General features: G+C 43.3%; 1 protein-coding gene across 6 annotated transcripts in view; it reads left to right on the plus strand.

The window, feature by feature from the left end:
- Window positions 1-16,242, plus strand: part of ERG (ETS transcription factor ERG) — a 241,056-nt gene that overhangs the window by 123,681 nt on the left and 101,133 nt on the right. Inside the window, exon 1 of one of the 6 annotated variants that reach the window (XM_004762167.3) lies at window positions 14,194-14,414. The exons of the other annotated variants lie outside the window; for them this stretch is intronic. Coding sequence (XP_004762224.1) covers window positions 14,397-14,414 — 18 coding nt within the window. The 5' untranslated portion in view covers window positions 14,194-14,396. Of the gene's footprint in view, window positions 1-14,193; window positions 14,415-16,242 lie in introns of those variants that run through there. 6 annotated transcript variants of the gene reach the window in all.

Genomic DNA, 16,242 nt, shown 5'->3' on the forward strand with positions numbered 1-16,242 from the left:
TTACAAATAACTAAGCTTTCCAAAGATTTGACTTTGTTAATGTCCTCCCATATCCTCCACTGTATGGCCATTCTCTATTTTTTTCTTTTAATTTTATTCATATCTTTATTATGTTCTTCCTATTTTCTTTGGGTTTTTCTAACTTTTTCAGATTAATACTTTGCCTCTTTCCTGTGAGGTATTGGTCACAGAAATAGTAACATAATTTTCTGATCTATCTCATATTTACCTTTTTATCTGCAGACCAAACCTGGTTCAAGTGAGAATTAAGATACATATAATTTCTACAAGGATCTCTTTCTGTTATGTCATAAAATATGTTCAAATCAAAAGCATTTTATGTCATATGTCCTTTGGATTATATTTGTGAGTCCTCATTGCCCAAACGAGTCAACAATAAATTTCAGTCTGTAGATGGCAAGATATTTCCTCACTCTGACACATTGTCTCAGAATAATCATAGACTAGTTTCTTTGTACCTTTCATGTTGAACCAAATCATTTACCTGAGTTTTAAAATTTTATTCCTAAAAGATTTCACCACTTTCTCCCTACCATCTGAATATGTGCTAATTCCATGGGACCCAATTAAAATTTCATTTTCCTCAAGAAGTTTTTATTAACAAGTCTTATTATTTTACTAGCTTTCCCAACTCAGGGCTTGAACTCATGACCCTGGGATCAAGACCTGAGCTGAGATCAAGAGCTGGATGTTTAATTGAGTGAGCTACGAAGGTGCCCTATGTTTGGTAATTTTTTGGGCTTAGTATACCTTGAACATTTGTATGAATATATGTGGTAAATTTAGATTTGACTCATTCTTCTTAATACTGTGTAATATGTTTATCTAATCTCCGATTGATAGGTATTCAACTTATTCTTACTTTTTTTACTATTACTAAAGAGTGCTAGGGTGAATATTCTCATACCCATGTCTTTGTTTATTGAGAGTATTCCTAAAGGTGGATTTCCAGGATAGAAATTGCTGAGTGAAAGGGTAAAATATTTTCTGATAAGATCTTAATCTGCATTTGTAATATACATGAACAAGAGTGTTCTTTCTTTCACATCCTTACCAGTGCTGCCAAATTGAAACTTTTTCATTCTTGTCATATGGATAGACTCAAAATATTATTCCTTATTTTGATTTTCTTTAATTTCTTTTAATATTCATAGGATAGTTTATAAATGGTGAGTTCTTGTGATAGTGACTTGCTTTTATCCAAATTCTACATTTTTAACCTGGTTGCCCTTCTTTTGCCTCTAGGAAATTCCAATCTATTCTTTGAATTGATGAGTTCAGTTTTGTTTTTTAAAATATTCTACAGGCAAGTCAGATCATACAGTACTTGTCTTTCTCTGTCTGACTTATTTCACTTAACATAAGATCTTCAAGGTCCATGCATGTTGTTGCAAATTGTAAGGATTTCCTTATTTTTTATGGCTGAGTAATGTTTCACTGTCTCTATACATCACCTTTTCTTTACCCATTCATCTGTCCATGGACTCAGGTTATTTCCATGTCTTGGCTATTGTGAATAACACTGCGGCTGACATGGTGGGAAGGTGTAGTTATCTTTTCAAGAGAGTGATTTCATTTCCTTGAGTTAAACACCCAGAAGTGAGGACTGCTGGATCATACTCTAGGCCATTTTCAAATTTTTTGAGGAGCTTCCACACTGTTTACTGGAGTGGTTGTGTCAACTCACATTTTCATCCACTATGCACCGGGGTTTCCTTTTTCCACATCTGCACCAGTACTTTTATTCTTTCTTTTTGATAGTAGGTGTCCAAACAGGTGTAAGGTGATATCTCACTCTGGTTTTGCATGTCCCTGATGATGAGTGATGTTGAGCACTTTTCCAAGGTTTTTTGTTTGTTTGTTTTGTTTTTACATTGTGTCTATTGGGACGGCCAGTACACACTCTTGTATGAGCATCAGTTGTCTGTTACGTAATGTTTTTGGATCAATACATCTCGTCCCATAATACGCTTTCCAGTTGGCTGACAGTCCTCCATTAATACACAGACTAAATTATATTGCGAAGATGATCAAACTGAATTGCTTTGTTCCACTGTTTCTCAACAAGTATGATTTTTGCCTCTATCCTCAAGGATATTTAGCAATGAGTGAAGGCGGATTTTGTTGTTATAATGGGGGTTAGGGGAAGTGCCATTGGCATCTAGCGGCAGAGAGGAGGGATGTTAGCAAATATCCTTCAAAGCACCGAACAGCCCCCTCCCCCAACAAAGAATTATCCAGCCCCAAATGTTGACAGTGCTGAGGCTGAGAATCCCCACAGACTGTCCAAATAACATTTTAGTGCCTTCATGATTTGTTCTTTCATAAGTGGACTCTATCTCATCTATTCTAAGGCACATGTTTATTGTCAAAAATTGGGATTTGTCTTATAACTGTTAGATAAGAAAGCATTGTGATTAATTTTGTTGGGCTGAATTATTTTTTCTTTCCTTGTGATACCTTAGATTGTGAATGACCTCTGTTGTCCACTATCTCCCATCGATGAAATATGGTAATATGATTATGTCTTATCATTTTCTAGCTATATCTATGCATCAATCTAATTTCAGTGGAAGATGAGGAAGTCCTGTGTCCATAACGATGTAATTGCTGTATTGATAGGTGTTAAAAATCAATCAATGTCTAGCCTTGCATCTATACTCATTCCACCTTGTGTCTGCTTTGAGGCAAAAAAAAACAATATTCAGTGTCTGAAACAATTTTGTATTTGATTTTATGTTAAAAGAGTTCCCCTTGGATTTAGCAAGTAGGCATAGTATTGATAGAATGTTCAAATTTAGTGCGGCATGATTGATTTCTTCATTTGGGGGGTTATGAATCATTTCTGGATCTGTTGATTTTTCTCCTTTGCGTACATTCATTACTTTTAAATACAGGAACAAGGTTGGAAATCAAAACGGTTTCTGTGTTAGGGAAACATTTCAGATTGCTGGATTTCCCTTGAAACCTCTGTTTTCTCACTTATAAACAGTTTAATAATTCACTTAACTCTGCACTTCCTGGTTCTTGGGAAAAGTTCACAAAAGGAACATCGAATTTTCAGCGTAAATTCTCTCCTTTTAGATGCTGTTTTGTTAAAGGCGATGAGCACCTACACTGGAACAGGGTCAGCTCACAGCTGCACAACTGAGTGGGGACAGCGTTTATTCCTGGCTCCCTCTGGAGAAAATCTGTATGTGTTCAGAGGGAAATGGATTTTAATGCGTACTGTCAATTCTTTTTTGCACTTGTAAGTGAGAAAAAAATTAGAAAGTTAAGGGGTGGCAGTTTTGAGTTATTAAGAATGGTCTGGATTAGCCTCAACTTCCATGGGTCAGCACAAGGTGGCCGCTGATGCTTCCCATCTGCTTTTGGTTTCTAGTCACTAACAAAGAAGCACAAGGTATGTATAGCCCCATTGTTCGCGGTTTCCCTGCTTTTTTAAAGACAAAGAACCCCCCCTCCCAAGGTACTGTAATACTTCTAACTCCAATTTACAGATTAGGCAAAAACCTCTCAGGTTAGGGGTCACTTCAGGCAGTTGAAAAATGTCTTTGTGAACTTCCCAGTTTTCTGGCTGTTCAAGTAAATAATACAATAAAGAGAGCTCCCCTGTGCCAGAATTCCATAAAACGAGCGGCATGCGAGACACATTAATGGTTTCCATTCCTGCTGAAAACGGCTTCCAGTAATGGGGAACCCAGTATCTCCGATCCGAGTGTCTCAGCTTCTGGGAGGTGAGGTCCAGGTGTCGGGCTGGCTGGGATCAGGAAAGCAGAGCTTCATCCACAAGAATTCCTATGGAGTTTAAAAGCAAGAGGACTTACCTTCTTTTAAGAAGCCTCACGGATGCTGGGGTGAATTCTATAGGGACAGCTGTTTTCCTCACGCTCTATCTGGGGGGCAGAAGCACCCTGGACTGAAATTCTGGGAGCCGGAGCCCCAGTGTGTGTCTCTGAGCATCTCCCCTCTGCCTGTGGGGAGCTCCAGGGCAGCGGGTGGCCAGGCCCACCATGTGGCCTTCCAGATGGCTCTCATTATGGCCAGAAGTGACCGATGGGAGCCCCCGTGGCATCCTGGGAGCCAGAGAGATTGCCCAGGGGACAGAGCCCCTGGTTTCTAGGAGCTAATGTTTCAAGAGAAATCATAACACCTTCCAAACACTGGGGCTTTTCTTTTTAGTAACTCGGACTAAGGAACCCTCTCCCTCCGCTTCTCATTTACCGGCCCTATGTCTGTGGGAGTCACGGAGGGGGAAATGAATGCTTTCCCATGTCTCCTTGGGAAATTAACCTAAGGTTAATGGGCGGAGATGCTTCTAGAAACTGGGAATGGGGCACCAGCAGGAGGAAGGCTGAGGCAGGGATGGAGGAGGAAACTCACAGTGGGGTGGTGGGGGGTCCTACTTTCCTACTTGGGGGGCTCAGATGACCCTGACATACAGGTACCTGTAATGAGCAGAGGAAGGGGGAGGAAGAGGGAGGGAAGAGCTCTCCATATTTGCCTCTGAAGTCCTTTCTCTTCAATCAAATGTTGTCATTTTGACATCTTTTCCCCCCAACTGAAATGTGCTCTTTGGTGTGTGTTTGGCTCAAGACGGCTTCTCTTCTTTTCCATATCTTTAGCACCTGATGCAACACTCAGCATAATGCTGGGAAAGACGGATGAATGGATGAGCGAACACACAGAAAGATATTTGCTGTAACAATGTTGCAAAAGTCTTTCTGAGTAAGGAAACGTCTCAGGGTGTTCCAGTCACCTTTCACTGCATAACTGATCACTCTAGAACTTGGTGGCTTAAAATCACAAGGACATTTTATTATTTATGTTCCTCCTGGTTGGAGGGCTTGGCTGGGATGAGACAGGCTTTTTCTCTCAGGGTCTCTCAGATGGTTGCAGTCAAGGGGTGGCCAGGAGCTGGATCCATCTGCAAGTTCTCCCCACTGACCCCCTGAGGCTGATGCTGGCTGTTGGTGGGACTCAGGACTGGAATGCCTACAGGCAGCCTCTCCATGAGTCTCGGGCTTTCTCTCAATATGGTGGCTGCGTTGTAAGAGTGGCTGTTGCCAAGAAAATGAGATGGAAGTTGTATGGTTTCTACAGGAAGCTTGGAAGGCACATAGCTGGACTTATGCTGTAGTGACAGGTCTTCTCAGCTTCGAAGGGTGAATACATGAACCCCACCTTTTGATGGGAACAAAGTCAATGTCACTTTTTTAGATGGGCACATACGATGGGAAATCTTGTTGGGCTGTCTGGAAACGCGGTCACCGTGGGTGATACAGCCAATGCCTAGAAATGCAATGGATCTGTCGTTCTGATGGTTTTCAGTCATTGCATGTGGGGCCAACCCAATCACTGAAATAGTTCAGCTGGAAATAATTTTAGTCAGAGGTACTTTGGAAGATTGCAAGGGCTATGCAGCATAAAAAGGGGAGCTATTATTTAACTTGAAATTCAGATAAACTGCTTGTAAATATATTATGATGCAGGCAAAATAGAGGGCATACACTCCTTCATTTGCTTATGTATTTATTCAGTATTTTTTTTTTTTAATTGACTATCTCTCCCTGCCAGGTAGTGTTAGCTCAGTTATTGAGAAGGAGAGCTCATACCATGCGGAGCCGGAAGGTCTCTTAGAGACCATTTGTCTTCTTCACTTCCCATGGCTTGATCTGGGGAAATTGCTTGAGAAAGTCACTCGTAAAGTTACCCAGGTCTTGTGGTCTGGCCCCCTGGGGGATGGTGCGTGGTGGAGGGACAGCCAGCCAGCCTGTCTCTCAGCACCTGCCACTCTCTTCATCATCATGTGTCTGCCTTCATCATTACCGTTCCCTGCTGCACGTGTGCTCATGTGTGTGTGTGGCTTTCACCTTAACTTGGAATGAAATCTCCCCAGACACTGGCCAGCAAGCAGTCGAAAACCAGATGCGGCACATTCTGGGGAGGACGGAGGAAGGAGACTGTGGTGTGGCCGAGGCCACGCCTCATCAGATGGTCCGCGGAGGACCTGGGCCTGTCTCAAGGCCTCTCCCCGCTGGAAGTACATCCTTCATTCATCCTGGTGGAGTCTCAAGCTCAAGTCAGACTTTGAACCTTTGCGGGTCTCTACGGGGCTGCCCACTGGCGCGGCCAGGCCTCTCCCGGGCGCTGCTGGGCTCTGTTGTCACGCTTCATTGGCTCATTCACTCGGCAAATGCTTGCCCAGGGCCAGCACAGTGCCAGAGCCCCGGGGGATCGGGGGGGGGGGGGGGGGGGGAGGGGCTGCTGCTCCTAGTCTGTGGGGGACTGGATGGACGGCACCGAGCAGTACGGTCAGTGCACACGCCTTCCTCCCTTGAACAAACCTGCATCACCAGTTGATCCGCCGATGGAAAACTGGCACAGGTGGTCCGTGGCTTCTTGGCTCACTGAGCAGATGAGGAGGAGGAGGCTGGGCTGAGGCCTGGCCCCCCCCCCCCCCACCCCGCCCGAGCCAAGGCCCCTGTGAGCGGGCGCCGCGCTGGACTCCTGCCCTCGGAGGACCACACCGAGCTGCCTCCCCAGCACGTTTGCGTCCACCGGCCTCGTTGACCCAGATGTTAACTGGGCACGGCCATTCCTCAGTGTCCACCTGAGCCGCTTCCTGTGAGCGAGGAGCAGCGTGCGTGGCCGCTCTGCCCAGCCTGGAGTTGCGCTTCTCTTCAGCCTGTGCCTCGCAGTGAGGCTGGGCGGGGACCCCCGTCCCCCGTGACCATTTCCCACATGTCGTCCCCTCCACTCTGCGTCATGCGTGCGGAAAGGTGAAGTTTGTTTCCCTTTAAAAATCGCAGACTAACACATGAAACACGGCCCGAGTTGTCCGTCCGGAGAGCGCACTGAAAACGAATCTCTGCTCTACTGGCAGACGCAAAGGAGAATCTGTCACCAGCCGCAGTTACTGTGGCCTCCTCGGAGTGCAGAGCCTCACCCCCACGCGGCCCGGCCTCCAGACCGCCCGGAGCACAAACAACTGTCACCCACTGACCTCGCTCTTCTTCGATGTAGGAACCAAAGCAGAAGGGGAAAACAGGAAAAACTAGAGATATTTTAAAGCACAAGTGAAGGGGCACCTGGGTAGCTCAGCGGATTAAGGGTCTGACTGTTGGTTTCCACTCAGGGCATGATCTCAGGGTTGTGAGATCGAGCCCCATGTTGGGCTCCGTGCTGGGCATGGAGCCTGCTTGGGATTCTCTCTCTCTCTCTCCTTCGGTCCCTTCCCCCCTCTAAAAAGATAAAGAACAAGTGAGGACAAAAAGAGGAAACTTGCAAAATCAGTTAATTTTTTTTGCAAACATTTCCAAGGCACTGTGTTTTGCATTAAGTGTTTAGCGTTTAGATGACCTAAAAGTCAGTGTAATCACATTAATAAGATTATTTTCAAGAAAACCCCCTTGCTTAAGGTTTACTTTATTTAATAAATATTTTTATATATTTTAACATTTTATATCATTTTCATAAGTGATGCCCCGCAAACCTATAACGAAAAAAAAAAAAAAAATCAAAGGTACTATAAGTACCTCTCACATATTACAGTGTGATCTACATCCTTCTCACAATTCCCATCTCTGGAAAGTATCGTGTAAGATCTGAGTTTAGGCAAGGTGCTAGCATGATACCAGCATTGACTGCACAGAAAACAAATGCACTCAAAATTGACCTATTAATTTGATGGGACTTTCATGGGGAATCTAATGAACCATCTAGAATTATTGGGAAATAGAATGTTTTTTATAGTTTGGGATTACTGGTCATGCTGCAGGAACAACTCTATAGTTTCCATGACCAAATCTCACCCAGAAGAGTGATGCCATTTGTTGTAGGTATGTATCTGTTTAGTTTCTCTTTCCTCCTTATCCAGGTCTGTTTCCTTAGGTGTTACTGATGAACAGTGTAAATTTCCCCCAAACGTTTTCTCCGTTATGAATGTCGGGTTTTAATTTGGATGAATAAAATGAGATGACTATGTAGGATAATGACACCAATTCAAAAAGAGCCAAGTAAAGCATTAGTCATACCCATTGTCCCTCTCAGGGCCTTTTAAAGGGACATTTAGCACCCTCTAGTGACAGCAGTTCAAGCAGCTCAAAGTTAAGTCCCTGCAAGGCTTCTGGTTTCCAGCTAGCAAGCAAACAAAGCAGTGAAGTTCTTTGGCCAATAGGTGATTGCTTCCTAAAAATCGTGAGGCAGGATTATTTTAAAGGATATTTTATTATTATTAATGAATTTGTTGTTATTTATTATTATTTTAAAGGATAAATTAGCATCCACCAGGCAAAACCCAGCTTGACTTCTGGCTTATCATTGATGTAGAAAGAACACTTTCATTTGTCCCCCGATACTGTAGTCTTCCCCCAAAATACATGCTGAGATTTGCCTTGGCATCCAGTAAAGACAATGAATGAACCTACATCATGTTTGGTTCAGTGCATTTAAACAAACTAAACACATTTCTGTAAAGCTCACCTGGAAGAGGACTGGCTGCGTCCGTTTGAACGTCCGGCTGTATCTGCAAGGGGAAGGAGCCTCCACGTCACTTTGCAGGGAGAGGACACAGGGCAGAGAGGGGGGGTGCCATGCCCGGTGGGTAAATGCAGGGGTGGGTGCAGGGCACGGAGGAGAGGGTGTAGTGCAGCTGCTTTTGCACACACTTGCCTGCAAGTGTAGGTGTACAACTCCCTTCAGTCGGTAGGTTGCCTGCTTCACACTCTTGCAAACGTAAACGCATTATTTATGACAAATGTTCTGTTCCTTGGCTTCGTTTCTGATTCCATTTGTGATATAAATAAATTAGCAAATATGGAAACATATTAAGCGATATAGAAAGAAACGCCACCTGAATCTGACTCAAAGCAGACTTTATAAAAGCAGGGAGAGCAATTGTCTAACGCAGGCGCCTCTGTAAATTTCCATTATGCGGGGGAGAGGGGGATACATTCTTGTGCAACTTATCTTTCTTTAAAAAATAGCATATAGTTTCTTTACAAAATAATTTATGAATATGAATATCAAGACAAAAATAAAGGCTGAATACTAGTACCTAATAAGTGAGACTTATAGACTTAATAAGTGTAACTGAAAGTTACACTTTCAGGTTATGTATTTTTTCTAAGTGTAACTAGATCAAAATCTAAGTTAATTTAAACAGCCCAAAATAACTTCTCAGGGTGGCCAGGGTGATTGCTGAGGAAGTCAGTGGGACATAGTAGTAGAGATCTGAGCAGGGGCAGAGGAGCATGTCTGCCTCTGGGTTGGAGGACCCCATTCTTTTGTGTCCCCTCCAGTTGCATGGTATGGGGGCTGGACTGCCCTGTGGGTAGACCATGCTCAAGGTGACCAGTGCAATCTAAAGACTGTGACATCTCTACTTATCTCTACCCAGTTGTGTGGATGAAGATGTTGAGATGCATTGAATGGTTCACACATTGTATGTGGGATCATGATCATTGAAGCAGGAAATTTAAGTTCCTTTAAACTATTGTACAAATTAATTGTTCTTAGGATTTTCTTTCTCTTTTTTTTTCTTTTCTTTTTAGTCCTGAATAATAAACGGACATACTTAAGGTTCCTAATGGTGGTTTTAAGACTCCTGCATTTTTAGAGACATAAGGAATTAGGGAAGAGCAGAGTTGTCCGAATTCGAGAACATATCTGATGCTTATGAAATGGTGCTCATCGAAGTCATTGCTCCCTTGGCTCCTGTAGAACTGAACTGACACATGCTTCACAATTAAGGAAATTGCAACTTGGTGTTGAGAAGTTGAGGATTTAGTATGTGATAAGAATTTCCCCGGTTTAGATGAGTTCAAATCACCCAAGATGCTGAAGAATATATTAACCACTCAGGGAAGGTGTTGAAACAATAGTTAATTAAATTGTAATTGGATTATTTCTCCACACACACACATACACACACACACACACACACACACACACAGAGAGTCTTACCCAGTGGAGTGAAACTGTACTCACAAAGTATGCTTTGAATGGAAAAACGATCTGTAACTGGCATGTAACGAGTGACCTTGGGGGCTAAGCGCGCCTATGCTGCCTGTGTTCTCAGGCGAATCCTCCAATTGACACAGACGGAAAATTTCCACGGAGGGATGTAGTTTTCCAATGCGGGGGCAGCTCCAGATGCTGGATCCTTGTCTATAATCTTAGGCATGTCCCTGGCAAGAATCCTTGGGACATCCTTCTCACAGCGCTTTCATGAATAATCCAAACATTATGCATTTTAAGATTCATGTGTCATTTTAGGGACAATATGGAGCACTTTGTCCTATTGTTCGACCCTTCAAAAGTTTGCATTTCATGGGTTGCTTCCAGGCTCTGCAGTTTTATGTGGGTGGAATGTAAGTAAACAAACACAGACTTCCTGAATGCTGGGACACTCAGTGGCTGGACAGAGCCCTGTCATCCTGGCTTCGTCCTGTCATGAAAAAGACACTTTATGGATCCCCACGGGATGGGTTAATGTTGGGTAGATGGCCGTGACAAAACACCCGAGTGTCTTCTGGGTTTCGTCACTGGAATTAATTAAAAAAAAAAAAAAAAAAAAAAAAAAAAAAAGAACCACTCTCTTCTTTGTGTAGACATTTAACAAGGAGCCTGAGTTTGGGTACACACACACAGAGCCTGAGAGGTGCAGGTGTTGCAAGCTGCGGGTTACACAGATTGTTATAAAAACATAGCACATTACATGTTCCTCATAGAGCTTTTACATTAAACTTCAATTTCAATTTACTGTAAATGTTGGGAAATCTAGGTGAACCAAAGGAGGAGGAGGGAGAACAAACAAGAAAAGGAAGCTTCTCTACCATTAGTCCATAGTATGGAGCCTCTTAGTATTTCTGTCTTGCCTTTTTCCTTTTAGAAAATGGGTCTGTGATATAAGTCTCCTTTATCATTGGGTTCTTAATGTACTGGGTGTAGTCTTATAACAATTTTCCATATCACTGAGTATAGACCTACATACTCTTCCTGCAATGTTTTCAATGGTAAAGAGCATCTCAGTGAATGGATATTTAAGAAAGGGATCAATCATTCAGGAGCAAACCTTCTTTTGTGTCTCCAGTTAAAATTGGGGTTCATTATGTCTTTGCTGTGCTCCTACATCATTTTTAGAACAATATTGCCCTCATCCAAAGTGTCTCAACTCTTGGCCTTCCTCAGTGTACCCCACCCTAGAGAAGTTCCTAACAGAATGAGGGTGAGAATTTGCAGACTCTTTAGAAAATGGGAAGACAGGGTTTTAAGGCCCGTAAATGACAGGGTCCCTTTTATCGTTACAGTAAATATAGGGTTCATTTTATAGGATTTCCTTTTTTTTCATTTGAACCAAAACAGGAATAGGTTTACAAAGGGTTTTCCTAAAGTTGTGGGTAATAGGTCCACGATAGGTAAGTAAAAAAGGAAATGCAGAATTTAGTCATGGGCTCTGATGTCCACAGACCCTGGGGAGCCATACTGGTCCAGCATGGTGTTTACTGCATTCCAGGGAGGGTGGAGAAGGACCCTGTTCTGTAAGCTTATGACAGAATAGCCCCCAGGCAGTACCCCACTGCTAGACTGCCCTTGACATGGGTCTGCCTGGTTACCTGAAGGGTGGCCTTCTCCCAGGACGGGGATGTCTGGTCAGAAGGTCCCAGTCCTTAGGCTGGTGAGTCACCTGGTGCTGAGGCCAGTTGTAGATACAGAGTTGAGGTAGGGGGTGAAGGGGAGGATAAACTGGTATCTTTATGTTTGGTTGATTCCCCAGGATAATGCTTGTCTTAGGAAATGGTTTCTGTACTACTATATTCTAATGAATAACTATGCCTTATACTATGAATAGCCCAAGTTTAAAAAATAACTTTGCATTAAATATTCAGAGAATAGCGGACTTGGAAGCTATGCTGTCATTCTAGATATCAGGGATTACTGTCTTTAAAGATGCTAAGAATCAATTGAACATCTTGTTGTTAGAAAGGAGGAAGATGTGAATTTCTAAACATTTGTGGCAAGAATTATAACTCCTGAATGATCTAATAAAGACTACTTTCTAGATTTGTGTGGATTTTTCAAAATTCAACACAAATGAAATTTATGGATAGAATCATCAGGAAATAGATAAAATAGTAGTGTTTGGTTTTCTGTTTCTAAGTATCCAAGCAAAGAAATTAGTCTCTGCTAAAACAATATCTCCGTTAATTAAAGACTAAAGGGTATATGTGAGTATACACATATCGGCATTATACATATAAATATTAGAGAGAAAAAGAGAGAGAGGAAGCAAAGCCAATCATGCGAATTACCAGCAGTGGGAGTCACTGGGTGAAGGACACTAAGAGTCCTTCATGTTATCTTGTTTCTGTACATTGGGAATTTATTTCTGCATAAAGAGTTAAGAGATTTCACTGTTTACAGAGCTGAAGTAAGCAGTAACCAAGGAATTAAAAGCTCCGTGAGGACTGAGATCTCTGAGGGTAGATGGGGCGGGACGGGGGTAGGCGGGGACCCAGGAAACTGGGGGGGGGGGGTAGGATCAGGCAACACTTTGTCCAGGGCTCTTTTGTTAGCAAAGTGGTCATCCTGGTTCAGGCTGTTCCTTGGGGAAGCCACAGGAGCGCTGCTCACTGGGGTACTGCGGTGAACCTTGAAAGCCGGTGCTCCTCGGGACAGCCGCAATCCCGGTGGAGCCGAGTGCGTTTTTCTCAGCACTCCTGAATCCTTGTGGACGCTGCCCAGATAAAACATCTCAGTACTTTGAAATGTTCAGGGAAACAAAATTTTAATCAGCCTGCCATCTCATTCATTGTTCAGAGATGAAAAGAGGGGAAATCAACCCCCCTCCAAGTGTAGATGCCGAGAACTTGAAGGTTCTGATTTTGACCCAGAACAGGATTTCTTTTATTTTCTCTTTCCCCTTTGTTGTCTTTCTTTGTTTCTTGGTTTGTCTCTGTCTCCCTCCTCCTCCTCCTTCTATCCTAACACAAGGGGGTGAGTCAGGGGACCATGAAAGGTGCGGGAACACAGATTCATTTGCAGGACTCAGTGCCTGCCTGAGGTCTGAGTGAAATCCGTTCTCCGGCCCGTCCAATCCCTGGACCCGAGTGTTGCGGAATGACTCAGGCTTTGGTCTCTCCTGTTCTGCGGGGTCCCCTCTGGGGACCACACCTCTTCCCCGGTCCCACTTTCGTGTAGCGAGATTCAAAGCAAAATGTTGTTTCTTCTAGAGAACAAGTAATTTCCTGAAAATGAGTAATTAAAGGCCTGAAGTCCTCTAAGGAATGTCCAGGCCTCCATTAGCCGTATTTCCTTGAGTGGAAAACAAATGTATGGCCCTGAACTGGCAGCTCAGATTTTCAAACACTTAATGAGGTCTTCACGGGGCATCTGTGCAGAGCCAGACCCTCTCTCGGGGTCTGTGGTCTGCGGCACGGACGTTTCTCAGAGCGGGACCAGCTCGCTCACCTTATAAACGACCTTATGTACGACCATTGGTCGTATAATTTCACTTATTTGGGTTTTACTTATGTATCTATTTATTTTTAGTTCTTTGGATTTTAAATCCATGTTTAAACATGAGGATTTGATGGGGTTATATCTCCCTTCACTTGACTCGCTTACCTTGTCGGTTCTCGAGTCTTGCTGTTTTCAGCAGGTTTCTTGTGAAACAAGTAAAAATCGCCTGTGTTTGGAAAGAGAAAATGAAACTTCTGGAAGACTCACGTGAGATGTTGAATAAAAGGAGGCCGTTAAAAGTCCGCAAGCGAATGTATTATTCCATTAATGAGAAATAAGTTCTACCCGCAGAGTTTCCTTTTGGGAGAAAGGGGCAGGAGTGTGTGGGCAGGAGGGGCTCAAGTCCTGTGTCCCAGTCCTGGGGCAGGTCCAAGGCGCTGGGGGCCCCGAAGGCCTGGCACCTGGCTGTAGAGGGCCCTCCGCGCCTCATTCTGAGGTGCTCACAGCCTGTGTGAAGCCATGCGGAGTCCCGCCACATCTGCATCCTGCCCGGGGCAGCGTGTCACACGGCGGCGGCACACCAAGTCACACCTGCTGCGGCAGTCTTGTCCCAGGCAATTGATGCCTTTTTTTTTTTTTAATTAAAAAAAAAAAAATCTCCTGGCTGCATATCATCAAGAAAAACAACATTGTTTTCAGGGTCCCTTATCTCTCCACTCCCAAATATCCTGTTTCTTCGGGCTGGGCCGCCAGGACCAATAGAAACCTCTTCCTGCCATTGGCTGACTTCATTTCCCAGACTTAGCACAATCTCATCCGCTCTAAACAACCTCATCAAAACTACTTTCTGGTCAGAGAGAAGCAATAATTATTATTAACATTTATTAACGATCAATAAACGTGATTGCATTATGGCCAGCACTATTAAGGTAAGGAAAGGGTTCCTTTTCGTTTGACAAAATCTTGTGCTTGTTACTCTTTTCTTTGGTTTCCTTTATCAAGGCAGATAAGTCAGGATTGGGCAACACCCCCACTACCACAATAGAGGACAACAAGATTTCCTCTGCACTGCCTAGTAAATTTCCTTTTTCCTACTCCAACCATCCGCAAGGCTTAAAAACTTCAAACTCAGAAAAAAATTGGGGTTTCTAAATTCACTGTTGAGGGCCGTGGATGACTTTTGCAAAGGCTTTTTGGAGCGCGTCTGAATTTTCGTATTCTTTAACGATCCCTAGCGGTGCGCGGATGTGTGATCTGCTGGAAGGCAATGGACTCGGAGAGGTTGGAGGGTAGGGTCGGAGAAAAAGATGGGCTGGTAAATGTTGAACTTCTGGATGCTCTTGAATGACTCCTTAGCCTCAGGGGTGCCAGCCAGCCCCGGTGGAAATGAAGAGATACCTGGCAAGTGGCGGCTGGTCACAGGACACACCAGTGTTGACTTGGTTTTCGGATCCTTCATGCTGAGAGTGGAGTGGTCTCATAACTCAAATGGTGGTAACTCGGTGTGTTGGGTGACATGTTTATCTTTAATAAAATACTACTCCTCTGTGCGCTGTGAGTATACGTTCTTGCCCGTCTTGGTTGGTTTGTGGGAATAGGAGAGCAGTGGCAGACCGCTCTGGGGTGTGGGTTCTGATGTGTTTTTCTTGCAAATGTCTCTAGTAGATAGCATAGAGAAATTAATGGGGAGATGAATCCACCTGCCTGGGAGCCTAAACATGGCCTAATTCCTGTAAGCCAAGCCGGTCGGATAGTTAGTGCAAGGCTGCAGAATGGCGTCTGGGAAGTGTGGGCTGTTAAAATATTTTTCAAGGCCACCTTGCCTTGGTGACATTTGTAGAAAGGAGAAAAATCAGCAGTGAACACATAACTGAAAGGAAAAAAAAAGAAAGCTCTGATAGTTGTGTGTCTTTCGTTTTGCTGCATAGGTAGGCGGGAGGTATTCGGTTGTGTTTTCGTCAAGGGTCTTGGTTAATTTGAAAGCTCATGTGTATGGAAGTTTGGCCCGGAATTGGGCCAAAGCATTTTCAAAAGCCCTCCTTGGTTTGACATCTGAAAGGTTTGTATTAGAGGGTATGACGAATGCCCACCGCATGAACTGTGTCTTAGAAGTTTTGTTCAACTTTTACTTCTCTTTATTTTTCGTGGAACGTTCAGTAATATACATGAAACAATCATGCATCAAAGACTAACCTTACAGAGGTGGTTTTTTCTGTGGGCTTCAAGGATTGGAGTCTGTTGACATGTAACTATCACAGGAAAAGAATTTTAAAATTGGAGGTTGACGTGCCTCTCTTTCAACTTGATGAGCAGAAATTATTTGATTTTATAGTGCAAAATGTTACCCTTTTTATTCCTGTTTTCACTCCTAATTGTGTCCATATTTCATAACAATTAAATCAGATATTCTTTGTGAATTTTGAATACAATTGTGTGTTTCCAAAAAAAAAAAAAAGTCAGTGTATTGAAGGACACTGAAGTAACAGCCTGTCCTTTGGCCTGGTGGGAGGGGGTCTGGTTTGTGAAACATATGAATGTGTATACTGTTTCATTTGAAGCATACGTTTCTGAAGATATGAAATATGAAGTTATTTTAAAGCTAGAGTGTTCTGTGATTCTAGAATAAATTTTGGGTCATAGTTGATACTTGTCCAGGATACTATGTTTGCCTTAACATTTGATGGCACTGGTTATGTGTGTTCTGTATGTATCTCAGGTGAACTTTAAAATGACTTCAAGTGGATTCTTTTTAATCCT

Source organism: Mustela putorius, unplaced genomic scaffold, assembly GCF_011764305.1.
Source record: "Mustela putorius furo isolate JIRA1106 unplaced genomic scaffold, ASM1176430v1.1 tig00000765_pilon_pilon_pilon, whole genome shotgun sequence".
Taxonomy (NCBI): Eukaryota; Metazoa; Chordata; class Mammalia; order Carnivora; family Mustelidae; genus Mustela; species Mustela putorius.